This window comes from Lacerta agilis, chromosome 2 (genome assembly GCF_009819535.1).
Source record: "Lacerta agilis isolate rLacAgi1 chromosome 2, rLacAgi1.pri, whole genome shotgun sequence".
NCBI lineage: Eukaryota > Metazoa > Chordata > Lepidosauria > Squamata > Lacertidae > Lacerta > Lacerta agilis.
In genome coordinates, this window is record NC_046313.1 from 100572313 (window position 1) to 100597515 (window position 25203).

A 25203-nucleotide genomic window follows, 5' to 3' on the forward strand; every position below is an offset into this window, starting at 1 on the left:
TTCCCTGACTTTTACTGCCTTCGCAGAGGCATGGGTCGCTTTCCACTTGGTAGGAACATGATGCGCTGGAGCACGTCTCGCAAATATCAGTGGAAACATATGTGCCAGCTCATGATGTAAAAGTGCTAAAGCTCAGACTGTTCCTAAACGTGTGCATATTCTTGCTAATAAAAAGAGCCTCTGCCGAGTTAGCAATCAGTTTGCTTACTCACAGCTCACCTGCATCGTCAGCTCCTAAGCGTGTTCTTCACTTGAAGGACAAGCCGGGGATCCAGATGTGCGAGGATAGAATATTCACACCTTCGTATACCTAAAGAACTTGTTTCCAAGCTCCTCCACTGAGTGTCAAGCTGCAGATATCAACAACTTTCACAGCAGTAGAGAAGTAAAATCGTGGAGAGAGTGTTTCGCACCTAACAAGTTCCAGGTAAGATTCAATCAGCTACCGGGGTTTTCAGAGGAGATGGCTTATCTAGATCTATGTCAGTCTGGTTTCATGCTTGGTTATGGTGAGGTTCAAAACAAAACATCCTTACTCATAACGCAATCTCTTAACCAGCATGCAACAGCAGATTTTAGTCATAAAATACTTTGATCATTAAATGATACTTTTCTACTTTTAGTCCAGGCTACACAAGGAATACAAAACAAAACAAAAAAAAAATCATATAAATTGGGAGGAGAGATTGCAGACACAAAAAATTGAACTAACCCATTTTGCAAGAGAAGTGTATTTACTGGTGTCTGTTACAGCAGAAACCATGTTAACCTTAATATTACATGCCCTGTCCCCGTCCCCTTTCATTATAACACTTGACTTTAGTCCTTTCTACCTTTGATTATTATTTTTACTTTGCAGGTAGAGGAGAAAATTAATATCACAAACATGGATTTTGCTCTGATCAAGATATTCTTGATAGTCATGGGTTTCATTGTGGGGATCTTATCAATGGCTTTTCTCACAATATACTACCGATGCCCTTCACTATTGATCAAGATAGCGATAAGGCAGGGGCTCCAGGAAAAAGAAGAAGAGGAGCCTCTCGGAAGGGAGAGTGTGTCTTGGGCGCTAAGGGAGAAATCGCACCCCGCGGAAACGCGAAGTCTCAGGCATCCAATGGGAAGCAGCCTACCTCCAGGGAAATAAGTACGTTCCCCGAGAAAAGCGACCCCGAAAACATCTAAGGGGAAAGGGGATCGAAGTGAGTAAGTAAGGCGGACAAAGGAACCCCCTCCAGCTCTGGTGTGAAAATGGCGCTCAGCGGGTCGTTGCAAGACGAACGAAACGAAACGTTCCTGTAGAGTGTGAGTAAGACGCTAATTTTCACCCCCCCATTCACATCTAGTCGGGGGAGGAGAGGCAAGTCTTGAAAATAAATTAAAACATCGGAGGGTAAAAAAGAGGACCCTATGCTCTCTTTGGGACTGGACTTAAAAAAGGGGGGGGAAAGCTGTATAAGAAAGATCTGGGGACAGAATAAGGCACAATACCGCCATTCTGTTACATTTCCTAAGAGACTGAGTTAACCGGGCGACATCCGAAGGAGATATACGTTTGGGGGCAGCTTATAATAAGGCTGTCCACTACGGATCTGTGTTTTGAGGATTCCTGAGCTGACCCTTTTATTCCCGTTCCCCCCTCGTTTTTCCTCTTCCTGATCGTTTCTTTTTTAAACGGGATTTGCCTGGTCTGGAGAGAAAGAGGAGAAGGAGCTGATTTTGCCTTGTCACGATCGGCGTGGTGGAGTTTGGGCTTGCGCTGAATTTTTGAACTTACTTTCTCTCAGTGAAACATCAAAGGAAACTTTGTAACTTTTTTGACAGATCTGAAATATCTGCTCCGGGGGGAACTTGAAGCTTCCTCTCACCATAATTGAGAACTTTTTTTTTGCCTTTTTTTGGGTTCTTCCTTTTTTTTTCATTTCTTTTCTCAATTTTTGGGGTAGGGGAGGGGGAGGGTTTCCCTTTGGCATTTTTCTTTCCCTTTGCAGGTACGAAGCTAACGTGGAGGACAGAGAAGATTGTCTGAATCCAACTGACGTGAGGAGAAAGAGAAATAAGGACTGGACTGGGAAGGATATAAAATAACCAGAAGGACTGAAGCTGAGAGAAGAACGAAGACAAAGACAAAGGAAACGAAAGTGAAAGTGGTGGAGTTAATGGACTGAGTATATCTTAGAGTGTATTTAGTGTGTAAGAGAGTGACATCTAGAGGACATAGAAATAATTGTAATACTTGAAGTTCAGAAATTTGAAGTGTTATAGTAACAAACTGGGGCTTCAAGTAATAGACAAAGTATTAAATTATTTTAGAACAAATAAAATGAAAGGAGCAAAGGGGAATGTCACCCCAGCAGAAAGAAGATCCTCTAAACAGGAGGAAGGCAAAGAGTGGGAAGGGTTGCTCTCAGAAATAAAAAAAGAATTAAGGCAGAGTGAACAAAATATAGAAAACAAGATAGGGGATCTAAAGGAGGCAATTGATCAGAAAATAGAGAAAGTAGTAGGAGAATTATCAGGCCAAATAAAAGACCTCTCAGTGAAGTCAAAAACAATTGAAGATTCTGTCAAGAAAGCAAACAAAGAAATTAAACAAGCCAAGAAAGAAACAGAAAAAGTGAGAGATGAAGTAGCAGACCTAAACAAGATCCAAGAAGACATCCTAGACAAGATAGCACTTCTAGAACTAAGACAAAAACAATTAAACATAAAACTCAGAGGAATACCAGTGGAACCAAATGAAAACATTAGAGAAAGATTAATAAAAGAGCTGGCAAAATGGCTAGACAGGAAGGAGGAAGATATAGACTACTCCATCACGAATGCCTTCAGAATCAGTGTCAAATCAGCCAAAGCAAGAGCGAAGAAGCTCCCAGGAGATTGTTTAGTAATATTTAACTCGATGGATATAAGAAATGAAATACTGAGAGTTAGCCATACACAAAAATTGATAATCGGAGGAAGGGAAATTTTAGTGTATAAAGAAATCCCTACAAGATTTCTTCAAAAGAGAGATCCTTATCGCCAGCTAACAGGAATTTTAAACAGTAAAGGAATACAATTTCGTTGGGAGTTTCCGGAAGGAATATCATTTTATTTCAAAAACAAAAGATATAGAATTGGAAATGCTCAAGAATTAGAGAAATTTACCAGACGCTACCCAAAAGAACTGGGACTGGAAGGAAAGAAGAAAAAGGGAGAAACAGAAGAAGCATCAGGAGGAGAGATAGATAGAAGAGAAGAAGGAGAAGAAGAGGACGTAGAGGAGGGAGAAGAAGAAGAAGGAGAAGAAGAGGAAGAGGCAATACAGAAAGAAATTACAGAACGATAGGGAGAAAAGGAGAAGAAAAGGACACAGTAATTTGATCGAACCTGTTTTAAAATTGACCAGAACATGACCTTGAGAATACAATCATGGAACATAAATGGCTTAAACAATAAAAGGAAGAGAAATAAAGTACAACATGTTTTGATGAAACAAAAGTTAGATGTCATTTGTTTACAATAGACACACGTCGCAAAAAAACACAAAAAATTTTGATAAATAAGAAATTGGGAGAAGAATTTATAGCTGCAGATGTTACAAAAAAAACGAGGTGTGATAATTTATATCAAGGGAAAATTCGAACCAAAATTGATTTTTAAAGATGAAGAGGGAAGAGTAATAATCACACAGATGACATTTCAAGGCGAAAAATTGCTAATAGTGGGGATTTATGCCCCAAATGGTAAAAAGACAGAGTTTTTCAGAACATTAGAAGAAATATTATTCGAATATATGGATCAGAGGATAATCATAATGGGAGATCTGAATGGAGTGGTAAATCCAACGATAGACAGGTCGGCAAGGAAAGGGAATTCGGCACAAGGGAAATTACCTAAAACATTCTTCGCATTAAGAGATAACTTAGAACTTGTAGATACCTGGAGACACAAACACCCTATCACAAAACAATTCACACACTACTCAGAGCCAAACAGAAGCTCAGGGAGAATAGATTATGTATGGACATCTCAAGAGATAGCTGATAGGGTGAACAAAGTTGAAATTCTTCCAAGAACACTATCTGACCACAACCCGATATATCTGGAAATTAAAGGAGAGAGAGTGCAAACAAGATGGAGGATGAATGAAAGTCTATTCAATGATCAGGAAATAGTGGAAAAAACAAGAAAATCATTAAAAGAATATTTTGAACTGAATTTGGATAAAGGAACAGATATAAACATAGTGTGGGATGCAAGTAAAGCAGTCCTAAGGGGCTTCTTGATCTTGCAAAATAACATAAAAAAGAAGGAAAGAGAAAAGAAAAAAGAGGAAATAGAGAAAATGTTGTTAGAAAAAGAAAAACAGTTAAATAATAACCCTGAAGATAGAGAGCTAAAACAAAGCATCAAAATATTACAAACACAATATTCAATGTTAGTGACCCAAGAAATCGAATGGAAGATGAAATGGAACAAACAAAAAAACTTTGAATACGCTAACAAAACAGGCAAACTGCTAGCGTGGCAGTTAAAAAAGAGACAGAGACAAAATACAATAAATAAAATCAGGAAAGATGATAAAATAACAGAAAAAAGAAAAGATATAGAAGAAGCATTTTTAAATTATTATTCTGGCTTATATCAGAAAGGGCAAGAGGAGGAGGAAAAGATGAGTATATACATAAATAATCAGAATGTGAAGAAGATTACAAAGGAAGATCAAGAATTTTTGAATACACCAATTTCATCCTCAGAGCTACAGCAGGCAATCCAAGATTTAAAAATAGGGAAAGCCCCGGGTCCAGATGGACTGACGGCAAGGTATTATAAAGATTTGACAGCCCAGCTAAGCCCAACATTATTGGAAGTTATGAATAACATATTAAGGAAAGGACAAATTCCAAATTCATGGAAAGAAGCGTATATTACATTGATCGCAAAACAAGATACGGACTTACTTGATGTTAAAAACTACCGCCCAATTTCTCTGTTAAATTTAGATTATAAGCTCTTTACAAACATCTTGGCTAATAGGTTAAAAACAGTGGTAAACAAAGTAATACATAAAGACCAAACAGGTTTCCTACCGGGGCGACAAATGAAAGAAAATATCAGAACCATAGTAGACATAATTGAGTATCTAGAAATGAAAATAAATAAAAAAGCTGCATTAATCTTCATAGATGCCAAAAAGGCATTTGATAACGTGTCGTGGATATTCATGGAGAAGACCTTGGAGAAGATGGAAATCAGAGGGAACTTTCTGAGAGGAATTAGTGCAATATATAGTGAGCAAAAAGCAAAACTAATTATTAACAACGCACTATCAAAGACATTTAATATTACAAAGGGCACCAGGCAGGGGTGCCCACTCTCACCACTTCTGTTTATTATGGTTCTAGAAGTATTAGCAAACAAAATAAGAGATACCGACACAATTAAAGGTATCAAGGTGGGAAAGAAAGAATTTAAAATCAAAGCGTTTGCTGATGACCTGGTAATTACATTGGAGGAACCTCAAGAGAGCATTATAGAAATGTTGGAAAAAATAGAGGAATTTGGAGAATTGGCAGGATTTAAATTGAACAAAAGAAAAACAAAAATGCTGGTTAAAAATATGAATAGAATTGAAAGTGAGGAGCTAGAAAAAAAATTTGGGCTGTCAGTGGTTAAACAGATAAAATATCTTGGTATTAATCTAACAGCGAAAAATATAAATTTATTTAATGACAACTACTTACCAATTTGGAAAGAAATTAAAAAAGATATAGAGGTGTGGGGAAGATTGAACTTGTCATTTTGGGGAAGAATCTCAGCTATCAAAATGAGTGTGTTACCTAGACTATTGTTTTTCTTTCAAATGATACCAGTAATTAAAGGCACAAAAATTTTCAAAGAATGGCAAAAAACACTATCCACATTTATATGGCAAGGAAAACGGCCTAGGATAAAACAAAAAATATTAGTAGACAGGAGAGAAAGAGGAGGCTTTGGATTACCAGACCTGAAAATATATTACGAAGCCTCATGTCTAATATGGGTGAGAGAATGGATCTTGCTGGAAAATACAGATATATTGGACCTAGAAGGGTTTAACAACAGGTTTGGGTGGCATGCGTATCTGTGGAGGGAAAAAGTTAAAGTTCATAAAGATTTCTTAACACATGTATTTAAAAAATCCTTGTACGAAGTCTGGGAAAGATATAAAAACTTATTAGAAAGGAAGACGCCAAAATGGTTATCCCCAACAGAGATCCTGACAGTGAAAAAAGTAAATATGGCAGGGATCTGGATTACATATGAAGACCTATTGGTAGATTCAGATAAAGGATGGAAGTTAAAACCTTATGAGGCCGTAATGGATAAAATGACTGGATGGATACAATATCATCAAGTGAATGAAATATTTAAGGAGGATAAAAGAAAAGGCGGCTTTGAAAAAAGCAAATCTAAATTTCAAATGGAGATTGTGGAAGGGAAAGGGAAATTGCTGACCAAAATGTATGACTACTTATTAGAGTGGTACACAAAGGATGAACTTGTGAAAGAGGCCATGATAAAATGGGCGGTGGATTTGGGGTATAACATTCAGTATGATAGATGGCAGAAATTATGGAATCACACCATTAAATTTACGGCATGTACAGTATTAAAAGAGAATCTGATGAAAATGTTATACCGCTGGTACATAACCCCAACCAAATTAGCCAAAATGTATAGAACAGGAAACAAGAAATGTTGGAAGTGTAAGATGAAAGATGGGGACTTCTTCCATATGTGGTGGGGGTGTGAGAAAGTAAAGCAATACTGGGAAGCAATATATAATGAGCTAAAAAAGATGTTGCAATATACCTTTCACAAAATACCCGAAGCCTTTTTATTAGGATTAATGGGAAGTGACATCATAAAGAATGATCAAAAGATATTCCTTTATGCTACCACGGCGGCAAGAATTTTGCTGGCCCAAAAATGGAAAACGCCGGACCTACCTACAATTGAAGAGTGGCGGAACAAATTAATAGAATACTTGGAATTAGCTAGACTAACAGGAAGGATAAGAAACCAGAGAGACCAAAAGGTCACAACAGATTGGAGTAAATTTATTGAGTATTTAAAAAAGTCTGGTAATAAAACGATAACACCAACAGGATTTAACAAAATACTTGCAATGTGAAAATATTCGATAACAGATGTAGATAAGAACAAATTAAGAATGTACATATGGGGAATGAACAATAATTAAAGCGAGAGAATGATGAGAAGACTGAAAACCAGGGATGGAAGGGAGGGAAGTCACAATACTCGGCAGAGTATAGGGATACACAAAGAAAATATTTGAATACATAATTGTTTGCAATAAGTCATAGAATTATGTTTAATATTATGTGAATTCGTTGATGTAATTAATAAAAGCAATAAAAAACTTTAAAAAAAAAGTTCATTAAAGCATCTTAAGAAGTGTCAAAAAAAAAAAAGATAGCGATAAGGTAAGTATATTTCTTGGATGACGTACAGAATGTTATGCATGCCTTGCCCAGTTAGGTCAGCGGTGGGGAGCCTCTGGCTGAGGGCTGCACGCAGACTGCAACGTCTGTCTTAAAGCGAAGTTATGGATCAGGCAATGATAAATGACCTCTACAAAACCATCGCGTTGATTCCCTGCGAAACGTCCTTCCTGTGCATTATCTCTTCTATCATCTTCCTCTCTCTTCTCTCTTTACTTGTAGGTTCAAACGCTGGCAGACCAGGGTGGAGGTAAAATATGCCACCTTCAAGGACTACCGGTTTTGTTACTTCTGCCGTGGGAAGCCTGGATCACAACCAGTCATGCTGATGCTTCATGGGTTCTCCATCAACAAAGACATGTGGTTAGGCACAGTTGAAGTATGTTCCCATTTTGCTGTTCAGGGCCTGGGACCTCCTCCTCCTCCTCCTCCTTTTATTTATACCCTGCCCATATGGCTGGTTTTCCTCAGCCACTCTGGGTAGCTTACAGCAAATAAAATTTTTGTAAAAGATTAGATATTAAAAATTTCCCGATACAGGGTTGCATTCAGATATCTTCTAAAAGTCATGTAGTTGTTTATTTCCTTGACATATGATGGGAGGCCTTTCCACAGGGCGGGCGCCACCACCGAGAAGGCCCTGTAACCTCACTTCTTGCAGTGAGCGAACCGCCAGAAGGCCCTCGGAGCTGGACCTCAGTGTCCAGGCTGAATGATGAGGGTGGAGACGCTCCTTCAGGTATACTGGGCCGAGGCCGTTTAGGGCTTTAAAGGTGAGCACCAACACTTTGAATTGTGCTCGGAAACGTACTGGGAGCCAATGTAGGTCTTTCAGGAGCGGTATTACCGGTATGTGGTCTCGGCAGCCGCTCCCAGTCACCAGTCTAGATCAGGGCTTAAGGAAACTGCCCCACTAAAAGAGGACGCAACGCCACCCTTCAAATTAAGGGTCAATAGCCTAGGTAAAGAGAAAAGCCTTTGCCTGGCACCTTAAAAACAGATGAAGATGGCATCCAGCATGTCTTCCTGGTGAGAGGATTTCACAAGTGGGTGGGGGCACCACTGAAAAGGGCCGGTTGTGTGTTTCCACCCTCTAAACCTCCCATGGAAGGGGGCACATGAAGAAGGGCCACAGCTGATGAGCATAGAAAAGACAGTGCAGAAGTGATTTCCAGTATATGGCGAGAGAAATGCTCGGAACCAGCCCTTACACGAGAACCTTTGCGGTGCACTTCCTTGCCGTCTGCAAAAAAACGCGGCCCTTCTCACGTGAGCAGTTTTCAAGACAAAGGCTCCCCAGGTGTTTTGTTCTTTTGAATTCTCACTTACCAAGGCAAATTGCTTCGAGTGCTTAGTTTATTTCCTGGTTTCATCTTTCCGCAGCTCTTTCCCAAGGATCTCCACATCATCTGCCTGGACATGCCTGGTCATGGCGAAACCATTTGTTTGCAGGGAGAGAGCTACACAACAGATGCTCAGGTGGAAAGGTTACACCAGGCAAGTCTTTGCCCTTAGCTGTCCACAGGTGCACGGCACCTTGAAGGCTGGCATGTGAGAGGTTCTGGTAAAAATGCCTGCCTTCTTTTTATTAGCTGGAGCGGAAACCTGTTTCTGCATCACTGTAGCATCAAAATTCCTGCAATTGAGATTTCTGCTGCCGTATTAACTTTCATCTGTTGGTGAAACCACTTACATGCACTGTTCATTGCACCTTTGCCACTTTAACTCACCAGTTGGTTGATTTTACCCCCCAGAGAGAAACCAGCAGGGAGTGATCTGGCTCTGGGCCCTGGTGGTCTACCTGAGCCAGCGGTCGGCAAAGTTTTTGTGGCTTGGGCCGGTTCACAGTCTCGCAGACTCCACGGTGGGCCGGAGGGTATGAGTGCGCGTGTGCACACACGCATGCGCAGACGCTATTTCCAGCGCTCCTTCTGATGCGGAGGAGGTGTGCGCAGCTTCCCATTGGCTGCAGGAGCTTCCAGCAGCCAATGGGAAGCCGGTCAGCGTCGCAGAAGGCAGTCCCCGCTCTGCTGCGTGCCAGTTTAGCGTGGCGCACGGAAGCCGACCGAGCAGGTGTCGGGGTCCCCGAGCCGGTTAAATGACCCCCATGGACCCCTGACCTGAGCCATTTCCTCACCCTTTCATTTTCCAAGTGCTGTTGCTCAGCCTGGGATATCTTGGGAGCAAGCAGCATTGTGCAGCAGCACTTTGAGTGCCACCACTTCCGCTCTCCCTGTGGCATCCTGGGAAAAGCAGTAGAGGCAGCAGTAGGTCCTCCCACGCTTTCCCAACCCATCTTATGTCACCTAGAATCTGTGACAAGAGCCCCAAGTCTTCTTGGGAAATGACCTACAAAGAGTACTGGAGAGCTGGAAGACAGCACAACATCTCCAAACTTGTGTCTTCTTTCAGTTTGTTGAGTGCACTGGTCTGAAGCAAAAGCCTTTCCACCTGGTTGGCCTGTCCTTGGGTGGAATGATTGCTGGCGTTTATGCTGCTCGGTATCCATCTGAGGTCTGCTGCTTATCCTTCATGTGCCCATCAGGTGAGTGTGCGCTGCTTATCCCTCCTTTGCCCAGCAAGTCCAACACTGCAAACAAGTCCCACTGAATTCAAGGTGATTTATATCTGATTAGGTAAGCCTAGGGTTGTGCCATAAGGCTGCAATCCTATACACTCTTTCCTGAGAGTAAGTCCTATAGAGTTCAGAGGAACCACTTCTGAGTAAACGTGCATAGGATTGCATTTGGGGTATTGTTTAGCTTCTTTCTTTTTTGTTATTTTTGCTCTCGTTGTCTAAATTGTTTTTATGAGTTTCAGCTAACAAGGCTTGAGGACGTGGGCACAGTGCTTGGATCAGTCAGGGTGACCCCTTGCTCTCTGGACACTTGCCTGTCATGGCTGATAAAAACTAGCAGGGAGAGGACAGCTGGCTGGGGCAGGGAAGTATACCTGAAGGAGCGTCTCCACCCCCATCGCTCAGCCTGGACACTTAGGTCCAGCGCTGTGGGCCTTCTAGCAATTCCCTCACTGAGAGAAGTGAGGTTACAGGGAACCAGGCAAGAGGGCCTTCTTGGCAGTGGCACCTGCCCTGTGGAACGACCTCCCATCAGATGACAAGGAAATAAACAGCTACCTGACTTTTAGAAGAAGTCTGAAGGCAGCCTTGACATTTTATTATGTTTTTATATGTGTTGGAAGCCACCCAGAGTGGCTGGGGAAAACCAGCCAGATGGGTAGGGTATGTATGTATGTATGTATGTATGTATGTATAATTGCATCCTTGCAAGGAGGATGGTCCTTGCCTGCTTGAAGGAGGTTGCGGTAAAACCACTCCTCAAGAAACCCTCCCTGAATTTGGAAAATCTAAGTAACTACCGCCCAGTAGCTAATCTCCCTTCCTTGGGCAAAGTTCTTGAGCAGGTGGTCGTGAACAGAGCCAGGATCTCAATCTCGCCTTCTGGATTTGTTCGCCAGCAAATTCAGCCGTATGCTTTATCTCCCGAACCTTAGGTCTGCCCACAGATACCGAGGTTGTCAAGCAATTGAAGGAACTGCGTAAGACAAAGGGCTTGAGCAAGGTTCCTCTCCTTCCTTTGACTGTGAAGGAGGCAGAAGAAACCATGGCACTCTCCCTATACCATGTGCCCAAAAATGTAAACAGACAGGTAAAGAAGTGGCCCTCTGCAGTTGGTAGTTCTCTGAGCTAAATATCTCTGCAGCCCATCCTCCCTTCCCTGAACTGTTCTGTTGGCATAGTCAGAAAAGCCACAGGCTGAAATCCAAGAGGGAGAGTAAACAGCAGACCCTGGAAGGATGACCAGGGGGCGTGTGCTGAGACTGTTGGCATGTGAGTTGCATGCCCAGCAGAAGCCAGACTGAACACAGAGTCCCTGCTGGTGGAGCATGCTTCACCCTGGATACCATCACACTTAAGACTCCAGGTTTTGGAAAATAAGAAAGCTAATGTTTTGTTGTTGTTGTTCAGTCGTTCAGTCGTGTCCGACTCTTCGTGACCCCATGGACCAGAGCACGCCAGGCACGCCTATCCTTCACTGCCTCCCGCAGTTTGGCCAAACTCATGTTAGTAGCTTCGAGAACACTGTCCAACCATCTCATCCTCTGTTGTCCCCTTCTTGTGCCCTCCATCTTACCCAACCTCAGGGTCTTTTCCAGGGAGTCTTCCCTTCTCATGAGGTGGCCAAAGTACTGGAGCCTCAACTTCAGGATCTGTCCTTCTAGTGAGCACTCAGGGCTGATTTCTTTAAGAATGGATAGGTTTGATCTTCTTGCAGTCCATGGGACTCTCAAGAGTCTCCTCCAGCACCATAATTCAAAAGCATCAATTCTTCGGCAATCAGCCTTCTTTATGGTCCAGCTCTTACTTCCGTACATTACTACTGGGAAAACCATAGCTTTAACTATACGGACCTTTGTCGGCAAGGTGATGTCTTTGCTTTTTAAGATGCTGTCTAGGTTTGTCATTGCTTATCTCCCACGGATCTTAGATGGAGATACAATAAGCTACGCTTGGTCTTGCATCTCAGGAGGGGAGATCTCCAAGTATGTCTGCTATAATTAAGGAGGCCTGGAGAAGGAGGGAAGGAAGTAGGAATTGAGGTCAGCAACCCTAAGATGATCGGTCTAACATTGAAGGAAGATCAACGTGTCAGGCAAAGGAAGACAGTCTAGGAAGCTTGGAGATTTTTCTGGCTGGGGCTGATAGATGTTGGATTCTCTACCCTGACTCACACACTGCGAGCTCATACTAAGTGAACTATAGTTTAACTGCCTGTCATGTGCTTCCTGTTTCTCTGACATCTCTTTGTTTTCTGTCCATAGCTCATACAGGGATTTCTGGACTATCAGAATCCACATTACGCAATCTTAAAAAAATGTAAGTGCAACAGTGACAAAAAAAGGCTTCTAGTGAGATAACTCCAAATATGGAATTGCAGCCAGTCACAGCTCCTTGACTTGTATACCTGAATGACATACATGTTGATGTTACAGGTAGGTAGCCATGTTGGTCTGCCATAGTCAAAACAAAACAAAATAAAAAATTCCTTCCAGCAGCACCTTAGAGACCAACTAAGTTTGTTCTTGTACAGGTTGATGTTTCTCATATTCACACCTTAAAAGTAATTTCACGTAGCTAAACAGCAAAGCTTCCTCAGTGACTTCTTCCCACTATTAGATAAATACTATGTTCTCTTCAGCCCTGTTGTTGTGAATGAATCACACCAGCAATGGTGCCAAAATGTATAGTTTATTGGTTCATAATAACCATCTCCACAACTCATAACGCTTGTTCTTCAATGTAACTTGTTTTATGGTCTTTAAGTCAGGATGGATTCTAATCAAAATGGGAGGGGAAACTACCCATATTCCCACCCACCTTCCCACTTACCTGGTTGGGGTGGTGGGGGCATGGCAGGAATGGAGGTCTCTCACACACAAACCCTCACCTTTCTCTCTCCTCCTCTTTAAGTTCCACCACAGCTGGAGCAAATCAGCTTTGGTAGTGTCCTTGGGATCTGATTGGGAGCTGGATCTATACTAATCTAAAAAAAACAAACAACCCACTAAGAAAATAAAATTATATAGCTCTCAATGCAAGCTTCCATTGCAGGCTTCCTCAACCTCGGCCCTCCAGATGTTTTTGGCCTACAACTCCCATGATCCCTGGCTAGCAGGACCAGTGGTCAGGGATGATGGGAACTGTAGTCTCACAACATCTGGAGGGCCAAAGTTGAGGAAGCCTGTTCCATTGACTGCTGTGCAGCGCCCCATGGTGTCACATTTTTGTAATGCATTTATAACATTATAACTCACAAATAATATAGATCAGTCCAAAGTCCCTCTTACGGGCCTGTCTCTGGGGGTCACTGATGTAAGCTGCTCCACTGAGTCTCCTCAGAATGCCCGCTGCCTCCACCTACTGACTTATAAATAGGAATGGGACTCTCTTTTTACAGTATTACTCAGGTACATCCACCCCTGACACATGGGGTGAGATACATTTACCTGAGAACACACCCAGACCACAGCAAAAACTATGTTTAATTAAGGACTATAACTTCTGGATCCAACAGCCACTATATACAGAGTCCTTCTAGTTTCCAGACAGCAGTCCCGTCTCTTAGATATATACTGTGCTTTCATGTCTTCCTCATTCTCCACCCCCCCAAAGCCTCTCTATCCCTCACAGCCTGTCCTTTTCCAATGGACTCTCTCTCTCTCTGCCTGTCACTCAAACTCCTCCTAACATTCCATTCCGCTGCCCCCTACTGTCCATCATTCTTCTAGCCGCTCTCCTGCCACAGGCGGTTTCCCAGAGTTCTGGCATCAAGGACCCTGGAAATCGTTTGCTTTGCGATGTCCCCTGGCACCTTGGCAGAGCCAGGTTTCTTCCGGGTGCTGGCGAAAGGGAGAGGAAATGGTTACAGTGAGCTGCCCTGTGGCTTACCATGACATGCAAACCAGGCCAATGGATGCAGTTATTCTCTGCAGCATTTGTGGCACACCCTTTCTGAACAGCTTTCGGTGTTTTAATTGACATTTTATTTGTTTTATTTTGAAGTGTAAATCCCATCAATAATAACGGGAATGAGAATAAGGACAAGGGTTCACCAGGTTGCGAAACAGGCACACCCCTTAGGAAGCTGTATTCGGCTAAGATACATTCAGAGCAGACCCACTAAAATCAACAAACCCATTTCAATGGGTCTGCTGTGAGTAGGACAAATGTAAGAGGCAACCCTAAAATGTGCAGAGAAAAATGTGATGACAGAAAGAAGTCTAATTTTGCTTTTTTACTGGGAAAGGTTTACTGGACTTAATCTCTGATGGTTCCATGAACATCTTTCATGACAACATGAGCAAGATCAAGGCTCCCACACAGATTATTTGGGGTATGCATGACAAGGTTAGTGTGTGTGTGTGTGTGTGTGTGTGTGTGTGTGTGTGTGTACTCTGCTTTCTTTTGCTGTGCTAGTGGCTGAGTTCAGTTTAAGCCAACAATTACTTTTAGTCCTAGCTGATATTTTCAATTACTCCATTGTTACTTTGAACTGTTCTGCGAACTGTTATGCTCCACATTCAGAAAAGTAGCTAGTACATTCCATAAGCAGCTGAAAGGCAAAGTCCCCAGTCCTGGTGGGGGAGAGAGGGGCTCTACAGGGTGGTACCCAGGTTTGGTGCAGGTGCTCATGGGCATTGATATCGTGATCCTTCTTCCTCTTGACACGCATTCCTTGAATGCATGGAGAACCAGCTAGCACTTCCGGAAGGGGCCAGGGCTGGAAAACAAAATTTGAAATATTATACAAAGACACCCACCCACCCACACCCACACCTTGCACCTAGAGCCATGTAACAAAAATGAGAGAACCACTCGTCAATGGAAGTTTGTTGGTTCCAGAGAGTGTTGCTGTTGGGACCTAGGGCAGAGAGAGGTGCTTAAGAAAATGTCTGGTTGGTGGTGGTTTCAGCCTACCGAGCAGAGATGCAGAGGTCACATTGGAAGTTCTTTTAAGGGGGGGATGCGGGTGGCACTGTGGTCTAAACCACTGAGCCTCTCGGGCTTGCCTATCAGAAGGTTGGCGGTTCGAATCCCTGCAATGGGGTGAGCTCCCGTTGCTCTGTCCCAGCTTCTGCCAACCTAGCAGTTTGAAAGCACATCAGTGCAAGTAGATAAATAGGTAGGCCTACTGCTGTGGCAGGAAGGTAAATGGCATTTCCGTGCACTCTGGTTTCCGTCATGGTGTTCCGTTGCGCCAGAAGCAGTTCAGTAATGCTGGCCACATGACCTGGAAGGCTGTCTGTGGACAAACGTCGGCTCCCTTGGCCTGAAAGCAAGATGAGCGTCGCAACCCCATAGTCACCTTTGACTGGACTTAACAATCCAGGGGTCCTTTACCTTTTACCTTGATGTTCTTGTGTGCTTAATCAGGATACTTTTCTATGTCAGAGGACAGCATGTTCAGATGCAGAAGGAGGAGAGGCAGGAACTCATCAAGTCTGACATTGGCACACAATTCTTCTATAGATTATAGCCCCATCCAGCTGTGCACCTCGTTATTACAGCAACCTTTCATTAAACGCAGATATAATTGAGTAAGTTTGTAATCATGTGGCAGTGAGTAAGCCCAATCAGCATTTTGCTTATATCTTAACCCCTTATATAAGTTCTTCCAACCCTGGTGCTCTCCAGATGGTTAGGCCTACAGCTGCCACCCACCCCAGCCAGTATGCACCATTGCAGTCCAAACCATCAGGTTGGAGCCTGCTTTATATCTTCCTATATACATAAACATGCAAGGCTGTCATCACACAGCCCCCATTGGAGGATTTGTTGTGCTGCAGCACGGTCCTGGGTTTGGGGTAGGGAACCCAAAGAGAATGCAGTCTGAACAACGCCAGAGGCTATGGCAGGGGAGTGAGAAGGGGAAGTGGTGATTTAAAGCAAGAGCTGGAGTTTGAGGAAAGTTTGGGTGAAGTGGGAACAAGGGTGCAAAATGGGACTGCAGAAGAGAAGAGACTTCAGAAATGGCGTTTGGAAGATGAATCTTGGCAGTTGCATGGGGTGGGAATGGGAAATTCTAGGGGGGGGGTTCAATGTGGTGGAAATGGCAAGGGATTGGCGAGCAGAGTGAGCAGGGACACAACCTGTAGTTTTAAAATAAAGATAGAGGCGGTCATCTTTATCCCCCCCCCCCCAAGAATGCATGGGAGCAATGCTCAGTCCCAGGAATGTGGCTGGGCTGCTGAGAACAATGTGGGCATCAGGCATAAGTTTCCTTTCTTTCCTTTCAGGTCACTGATCCTTCTGGAGGAGAAATTTCAGCTGCCGCCATCCCCAACTCCCAACTGCATATGCTGGAGAAATGTGGACACTTCATAATCATGGACAGTCCCAGAAAATCCGCCAAGCTCCTTGTGGAATTCCACAATTCAGTCTGTGGCAAGGCGGAGACTAAGAAGTCAATATAGCCCTCACTAAGGAGATGGAGCATTCGAAGCCACTTCCTTATTCTTGAAAGAAAAGGAGCCTCAAATGGACACCGTGGGTGTCTGCCTTGGTTCCCCCCCCCCTTTCGCTTATTTGCTTTGCCATATAATATTTGGAAGCTGGGATGATTAGCCTGGCCTCCCGCAGCTTCTGACAGAGCTTGCATTTGTATGTTTGGACTGACTTCTTCCTTTTTGTAACCTGCAATAAGGCCAGGGGTAAGAGGGGTGATGTAGAAAAAATGGGGTTTGTCTTTTGCTGCCAAGCTCCCCAAGGGACTGAGTCCCCTAAGTCCATGATCGGTCAGAGATGAATGGATGGAGGCAAGGACCCAAAGAAAGCAAGGGAGATCTAAACAGCTCTGTTTAGGGAAGCTTTTGATATTTGATGAATTATTGTATTTTAATATTTGGTGGATGCTGCCCAGAATGGCTGGGGAAACCCAGCCAGATGGGCGGGGTATAAATAATAAATTATCATTATTATTATTCTGCTGCAACAGAGTTCCCTTGCCTACTTGCAAGGAGGCAGGACAGACCCCCAACAAAGGTGTGCAAGTCCCTATAAAGACTTTTTTATAAAAACATCTATATAAAGACTTTTAAAATTGCCCACCCCTTAGCCCAAAAACATCATACATAACATCACAGGAGGAGGCCGGCTTGCACGTTCCTATGACTCTTGGGAGCGAAGCTGTCGGGAGCCTCATACTCACAGCAGAGTCACCCAAGGCAGTAAGGTCAAAGGGGAGGATCTAGACAAAGAATGATCCAAGAAGACCTCAACGGCAAAACAGGCGGAAGTTAACAAGTAGTGTGTTACAACGGCTGTGGAGGCGGATGAAGGCCGCAGCATATAAGAATCGACCGGTCGTTGTGATACTCGTGCCATCGGAATAGAGCCTTACTGTGAAGACTGTCATTGCTCAGCATGCACTGATCTACACACATAATAGAAATTCACGCACAAGCGTCTTCCAAAAACCCACCCCAAACACAAAAAGTCCCATTGCGATCACGGGCAGCACCGTGAAATCTGGAAGACCCCTGGTCATGAACTAGCAGCACATGGGCAGTTGTTCTGACTCAAGAAATGAGGCAGTTGAGTATCCATGACTGTGCAGGGCCTTTCACAACATAAAAATACAAGAGAGAGAAAAAACACAAAATACATAATGATAAAAAGAGCAAGAGCAAAGCAGACCAATAACCTCCCCCCTCAACGTGTCTGAATCTGTCTCCTATCTCCCCTAAGGCAACTTCTTCCTAAACTCCAAATCATTTCTTTTGCAATCTGTCCCACACAAGTGGCCCTCCAGCCAGAAATTATGAGGGTTGCAGTCACCTAGAAGGCTACAGGTTAACCACCCCTGCCTCTAGGATATTAACATAAGGATCTGATGGGCAGGGTCCTTCCCATCCCTGACCTCCAAGCTTGACAGGTGAGTGGGGCTCTCCTCCTGTGAATCCCATGTCGCAGGGATCTCAGAGGAGCTGCTTTCACCCTGTGCTGATCGCCAGGGGCTTGGAAGTGCCAAACTCCAAAGTGGGAGCTCTGGTTTGTTAAGGGTGCTGTGAGGAGACCCCCTCTTCCCGCTCACAGAACTACAATTCCCAGCATTCCCTGGGATAAGGGGTTGATTGTTAGATGACTCTGGGAACTATAGCTCTCAGAAGGGAATAGGGGGTCTCTTAACAACTCACAGCCCCTTTAACAAACCACAGTTCCCAGGATTCTTCGAGGAGAAGCCATGGCGGCTTAAGGTGGTATCCTAGTGCTTTAAATGCCTAGGACAGACGAGGCCTTCCCTGGATAAGCCATCATGTCCTTCCCTTCACAATACCCAGTAACCATTCACACACCAATCATCTCAAATCCATTCACAGGCTTATGTCAAAGCTCATTGGCATAGCTGCCTAGGCCCTATCTATGACAAACTCCACCAATATTGTTGCTGTTGGATGTGTGCCTGCAAATTTAGCCTTTCGAGACCTGGATTATTTAGGATTTAAGGATTATTAGAAGAAAGAAGAAGACTGCTGAACAATAATAGGGGTGGCGGAGGAAATACTGCTGCAAATTGATTACTGCTACCACCGACACAATAGTCCTTAGAGTTCTCATTACATTAATGTGATTCTTACCTCAATTTGCTGGACCTTCTGTTTGGCATTTGGGTGACAGTCATTCGTTTCTTTCACACCATATTTTTGTGCCCGTAAAACTTAAGACAAGCAAAACATGATCGTCCACAAAATAGGTGGTGGCTGGAGCCTGCTGGGAGTTGTAGTTTAAAACATCTCAAGGGCACAAGGTTGGTGAAGTCTGGTCTGGGTACTTGTTTATAGAGATGTGGTGGCAGACAAGCATGTTTCTGTGTTTAGCAATATCATCAAAGCATGAGAAAGAATCATAGAATCGGAAGGGGCCGTGAGGACCATCTTGTCCAACCCCCTGAAATGCAGGAATCTTTCGCCCAACGTTGAGCTTGAACCCATAGCCCTGAGATTAAGAATCTCATGCTGTACCAACTGATCTACCCCTCAAGGCTGAGAAAGCAATGGTGCAATATAATTATAAACACCTCATAGCAGAGGTTTGCAAGGGCTGGATCTGGCTTGAACTCCATAGTTCACACATTCAAGGAGTCTGTGGGTGTCTGGGCACAGACAAAAAAAAAACCAAGGTGTCTCAAGGTTGCAGAACGCCATATGCCGAACCTGCCAGCATCTCAAATTGGCAGGTGCTGCCACATCCGTGTGGAGCTCCCTTATGTGGTGAAGCACTAGACTAAAGAAAAACCTTCTGTTCCTAGAAGTGAAGTCACATCCACACCACAGAAGTGGTTTCAGGGTAGCACAACGGGTTCGGCCACACTAGGTGCTGTGCTGCAGGGGGCGCCACAACAATTTGGAGCGTGAGAGGTGGGGGGAGCTGATTCTTTTCAATCACACAGGGAGCTGCTGAAATTTGAGAGCCCCGAGTCCATCGCTGTGCACCACACATCAAAATCAAAGAATCCTGGGACCTGAGTTGTTCCGCAAACCACCACCACCACCACCACCACCACTCCCGACAAAGCAAAAATCCTGGAACAATTGTTATGGTCATCTCACCTCAAAAAGGAGTTGGAAAAATGGTTCAGAAAAGGGCAACCAAAATGTTCAAGGGGCTGGAGCAACTCCCCTGTGAGGAAAAGTTGCAGCCTTTGGGGCTTTTTATTTTAGAGGAAAGGCAAATAAGAGGAAACGTGAGAGAAGTTATGGAAAAAAGTGGATAGGTAAAGCTAGAACGCGGGTGCCACTGTGGGTTAAACCACAGAGCCTAGGCCCTAGGGTTAAACCACAGAGCCTAGGGCTTGCCGATCAGAAGGTTGGCGGTTCAAATCCCTGCGACGGGGTGAGCTCCCGTTGCTTGGTCCCTGCTCCTGCCAACCTAGCAGTTCAAAAGCATGTCAAAGTGTGAGTAGATAAATAGGTACTGCTCCGGCAGGAAGGTAAACGGGGTTTCCATGCACTGCTCTGGTTTGCCAGAAGCGGCTTAGTCATGCTAGCCACATGACCCGGAAGTTGTATGCCGGCTCCCTCAGCCAATAAAGCGAGATGAGCACCACAGCCCCAAATTTGGGATAGGTATAAAAACCTATTAGAATGCAAAACACCTTGGTGGGTTTCACCCTTGGAAGCTACGAGTGTGAAAAAGATAAACATGAGTGAAAAATGGGTCACATATGAAAAATTAATAAGAGAGGAAAGAAGGAAGTGGAAAATGAAACCTTATGAAGAGGTAAAGGAATATGTAAATGATTGGTTGCACTATTGCCAAATTAATGAAATGTTTAAAGAAAACTTAAAGGAAAATTGATTTGATCATAATAAATCAAAATTTGAAATTGAAATATTGAATAATAATTGTAAAATATTGTCTAAAATGTATAAAATGCTGTTGGAATGGCACTTAAAAGATGAAGAGGTAAAGTCAGTTATGATACATTGGGCCAAATATTTTGGGTATAATATACAGTTAAAGGACTGGGAGAAATTGTGGAAAGAAGGAATAAAATTTACAGCATGCAATGCCTTGAAAGAAAATATAATGAAAATGATGTATAGATGGCATATTACACCAGTGAAACTAGCTAAAATGTATAAAACAAGTAAGAAATGTTGGAAATGTAAGGAAAAAGAAGGAACATTTTATCACATGTGGTGGGAATGTAAGAAAGTGAAAAGCTTCTGGGAAATGATGTATAATGAGATGAAAAAGATGTTGAAATGTACATTTATTTTTTAAAAAACTAGAAGCTTTTTTACTTGGCATTAGTAGACAAGATAAAAAACTACAGTAGCAAGAGTACTATTGGCACAGAAATGGAAACAAGAAGAATTATTGACGAAAGAAGAGTGGCAGATGAAGTTAATGGACTACGCAGAATTGGATAAGATGAGAAGGAGAATTCAAAACCGGCGGGACCAGAGGTTCTTGGAAGAATGGAATAAATTTGAGAACTATTTGAAAAACAACTGTAAACAACTAATTACACTAGTAGGATTGCAAGAAGTTTTGTAAGGAGGACTATATGAAATATTGCAGAGAAAATTTAGGAAAAAGATAATTTGTTATGGATTATTAAAAGTAATAGTGGAATTACGGAAATACAAGATTAAGTTATGAAGATTGGAAATCTCTAGATGTGGTTGGAAGTCCAAAATATTGTATAAGATAAGAATAAATGTTAAGTGATATTTGGAAAATATATGCAAAAACATATATCCTCCATGATACTTGAATGCAGCTGGCTAACTTAGGGGGCAGAGGGCTAGGTGGTTTAGGGAACCAGTTGCTGTTGCCCTCTCTCAAAATGTCTGCCAACTGTGGCAACCAGCTGACAGGGCTATTGTGAAGATAAAACTGGGGCAGTAAGAACTAGCTCTCTGAAGGAAGGGCAAGATTAAGAATGCAATAAACGCAACAAAAGTAATGTCTTGGGTGCATGTTTGCTATGCATGTGTCAGTCGGCCGAGCTTTATCATTTACAAATTACCAAGATGTAGATCTGGGCCTATGATCTTACCTACTCCCCTCCCTAGATGAGTAACCATGACAGAAGGAATCAGACCTCTGCATGTAACTTGCCTTTGGCAAGTCACTCTGTCTCAGCCTACACAAGCGCACAGGAAATTGGTGTGCTTAAAATGGGTGGCAGCTGTCAGAAAAGCACTCTGGGGTGGACGGCAAACTCCGCAAGACTCCGGAGGGTTCTCCCAGTGGCCCTCTCTGGCTGGAATTCTCCATCAGACCAGAGCACCGGTAATCTGCGACTCTTCTCTCATGAAAAGAGCACACAAGTCTTTTAGTGTCAAGCAGCAAGAAGAAAGACTCAGCTGTAGAACTACGCTACTTTATTCACAGACTTATTTACAGACTCCATAATCACGTCTGTGTTCTATGAACACCAGTACAGAACTGCGACGCTGTAAAAGTGAAACTAAAATACAATTAACATACTCAGACGGAAGAGAGATAAGGCCAACTTCCTTTCTCACAGTCTAACTCAGACTCATGTGATTTCTACCAAACATACTATCGTATGGCTTTGAGATAAACAAAGAAAAGGGGATGTGTGGGTTTTTTGGAGGAAAGTATCAGAAGCTGCTTCTCCTACTGCAGCACCCTAAAATATCCTTCATGAAATGGCAAGCAAGGCTTTATTGCATCTCCAACTTAGCCAGATGTCCACGGGGAACCATAGAATCATAGAGTTAGAAGAGACCACAAGGGCCATCCAGTCCAACCCCCTGCCAAGCAGGAAACACCATCAAAGCATTCCTGACAGATGGCTGTCAAGCCTCTGCTTAAAGACCTCCAAAGAAGGAGACTCCACCACACTCCTTGGTAGCAAATTCCACTGCCGAACAGCTCTCACTGTCAGGAAGTTCTTCCTAATGTTTAGGTGGAATCTTCTTTCTTGTAGTTTGAATCCATTGCCCCGTGTCTGCTTCTCTGGAGCAGCAGAAAACAACCTTTCACCCTCCTCTATATGACATCCTTTTATATATTTGAACATGGCTATCATATCACCCCTTAATCTTCTCTTCTCCAGGCTAAACATACCCAGCTCCCTAAGCCGTTCCTCATAAGGCATCGTTTCCAGGCCTTTGACCATTTTGGTTGCCCTCCTCTGGACACGTTCCAGCTTGTCAGTATCCTTCTTGAACTGTGGTGCCCAGAACTGGACACAGTATTCCAGGTGAGGTCTGACCAGAGCAGAATATAGTGGTACTATTACTTCCCTTGATCTAGATGCTATACTCCTATTGATGCAGCCCAGAATTGCATTGGCTTTTTTAGCTGCTGCATCACACTGTTGACTCATGTCAAGTTTGTGGTCTACCAAGACTCCTAGATCCTTTTCACATGTACTGCTCTCAAGCCAGGTGTCACCCATCCTGTATTTGTGCCTTTCATTTTTTTTTGCCCAAGTGTAGTACTTTGCATTTCTCCCTGTTAAAATTCATCTTGTTTGCTCTGGCCCAGTTCTCTAATCTGTTAAGGTCATTTTGAAGTGTGATCCTGTCCTCTGGGGTATTAGCCACCCCTCCTAATTTGGTGTCATCTGCAAACTTGATCAGGATGCCCTCAAGCCCATCATCCAAGTCATTGATGAAGATGTTGAATAAGACTGGGCCCAAGACAGAACCCTGTGGCACCCCACTAGTCACTTCTCTCCAGGATGAAGAGGAGCCATTGATGAGCACCCTTTGGGTTCGGTCAGTGAGCCAGTTACAAATCCACTGAATGGTAGCATTGTCCAGCCCACATTAGGCAGACCAGAAGCAGCCATGCAATGAGCGGTCGCTGTGAGAATTGAACCCGCAGCCTTCAGTATGTCAAGCATTTGTGCCTAATTCTTTAATGTTGTCTCCTTTCCATTGGTTTCTTATTTAGACCGATTCACGTACTAAAGTTTTATTGAGTGCCTGCAGGCTGTGCTCGCTGAACCAGTTGAAAGGGTAAGGCACCCCTTTCTCTTTTTAACTGTATGTGTGCCTGGATGTATCCAACAGTAATCTTTAAAGCGAGTAAGTGGTTTGCGTGCGTGTGAAACACAATGTGAAAAGCTGCCAGGATCTCGGGAGTTTCAAAAGCAAGGAACATTTTCAACTAGCAACCATTCTCATAGGAAGAAAAAATTATAAGGTTCTATAAATCATAGCTGTCGACCCTCCCTGCTGTTTCCCAGTGCTATAATAAGGGAATTTCCAGCAAAAAAGGGGAAAATTGACAGCTATAGGCAGAGTGATTAATAACATACGGTTAAATTACTACCCTTGTACCATTATTAAATGCGTCCATAAAGCCACATAATCCTTGCCTATTATTATAAGACATATTGTTTTAATTGTTCCATTCATTTTTGTAAGCCACCCTGAGGAGGTAGTATACTTTTTATAATTTAAAACCTATAAGAACATAAGGAGAGCCTGCTGGCCCAGGCCAGTGGCCCCTCTAGTCCAGCATCCTGTTCTCACACTGACCAACCAGATCATAGAATTGTAGGGTTGGAAGGGAAGGGACCCCCAAGGATCATCTAGTCCAACCCCCTGCAACGAAAGCAACCATGACAGATGCCTGTTAGAATTCTGTGAGAACGACCTGAGCACAAGAACACTCTCGCCTTCTACAGTTTCCAGCAACGGGTATCCAGAAGAAAACTTCCTCTGACTGTGGAGGCAGGGCATAGCCATTGAGAAGGCATGCCTTCCATGAATTCATCTGATCCTTAGAAAAAAAAAAAAGCTATCCAAGTTGGTGGTCACCACAGCCTCCTGCAGGGTGGTGTTCCACAGTTTAATGATGCACCACGTGAATTCACACCTATATAAACTATATCTATATGAACTTACAACAGGGGCAGACTAGAAATGTCAGAGTGCCTCCTTAAGAGAGATCCAGCAGCAGGGAGGAAGGATCTGCAAATATGAATTGGACAGTTTCATGGGGTGTGGGAATACGTTTTTAAGGTGCTCCTGCACCTGTTTGTTTATGTTTAATTTAAGGTAACCTTCCGCATTAGGAAGGAAGGGCAACGGATCCAGCAGGAAGTTTGCTGCATGGATCTTTCCGTGTTTGGGCAAAGCGCGCCAATTTAGCCAATGTAATGGTCAGTAGATGGTTTCCTGCCCAGAAACTAGCTTAGAGACAAGGTTGTGAAAAGTGGGTGCAGAGCTACAAAACAGAAGAGCTTTTCTGGGACGGACATTGCGAGTGCATCGGGTGATACCTGACACCCATGTGTCACACAGCGAAAAAGTGCTTGAGGCCTGGGTTGACTTGCCCTTTCATAGACTCATGGCCATTACTGTTAATTAATTGGTTGTATTTTTATCTGCAACACCCACTTAAGAATGAAATAAGTAGTATATTACTGCCAGCCAGAGCCTCCTCACCTGTAATTGAGGCTTTTCTTCTCGCTGCCGCAGAGCAGGTGCAACTGTTCAGCCCCAGTTGGCCAACCTGGTCTTTCTCTCCCACACCGTGCCAGCCAGGCAGCAGCCGTTTGAGAGATGCTCTGAGGGCAAGCTGAGGAGAAGGAGTTTGCAGCCCTTGGTGGCCAATAAACAACCAGACATTGTCTCTCTGTCTCCCCATCTGCACTAAGCTGTATTATCCCACTTGTCAGTCAGCCAGTGCTTC

At 43.4% G+C, this 25203-nt stretch overlaps 2 protein-coding genes across 2 annotated transcripts; both read left to right on the plus strand.

The window, feature by feature from the left end:
• The first annotated feature begins 336 nt into the window (after positions 1-336).
• LOC117042953 (monoacylglycerol lipase ABHD6-like) lies at positions 337-12476 on the plus strand. Its single transcript, XM_033142579.1, has 7 exons — positions 337-427; positions 860-1008; positions 7716-7872; positions 8877-8990; positions 9906-10038; positions 11007-11161; positions 12336-12476. The coding sequence occupies exons 2-7, from the start codon at positions 887-889 to the stop codon at positions 12429-12431; spliced, it is 777 nt and encodes a 258-aa protein (XP_032998470.1). The 5' UTR covers positions 337-427; positions 860-886; the 3' UTR covers positions 12432-12476.
• A 1857-nt stretch (positions 12477-14333) lies between these two features.
• Positions 14334-16519, plus strand: LOC117042954 (monoacylglycerol lipase ABHD6-like). Its single transcript, XM_033142580.1, has 2 exons — positions 14334-14421; positions 16311-16519. The coding sequence occupies exons 1-2, from the start codon at positions 14350-14352 to the stop codon at positions 16485-16487; spliced, it is 249 nt and encodes an 82-aa protein (XP_032998471.1). The 5' UTR covers positions 14334-14349; the 3' UTR covers positions 16488-16519.
• Positions 16520-25203: the final 8684 nt, after the last annotated feature.

Coding starts and splice junctions, on each gene's coding strand:
- LOC117042953 (XM_033142579.1), top strand. CDS start 887: ATGGATTTTGCTCTGATCAAGATATTCTTGATAGTCATGGGTTTCATT. Junction 1,009..7,715: donor TTGATCAAGATAGCGATAAG/GCAGGGGCTCCA, acceptor CTTTACTTGTAG/GTTCAAACGCTGGCAGACCA. Junction 11,162..12,335: donor CCAAAAATGTAAACAGACAG/GTAAAGAAGTGG, acceptor TTCTGTCCATAG/CTCATACAGGGATTTCTGGA.
- LOC117042954 (XM_033142580.1), top strand. CDS start 14,350: ATGAACATCTTTCATGACAACATGAGCAAGATCAAGGCTCCCACACAG. Junction 14,422..16,310: donor TTTGGGGTATGCATGACAAG/GTTAGTGTGTGT, acceptor CTTTCCTTTCAG/GTCACTGATCCTTCTGGAGG.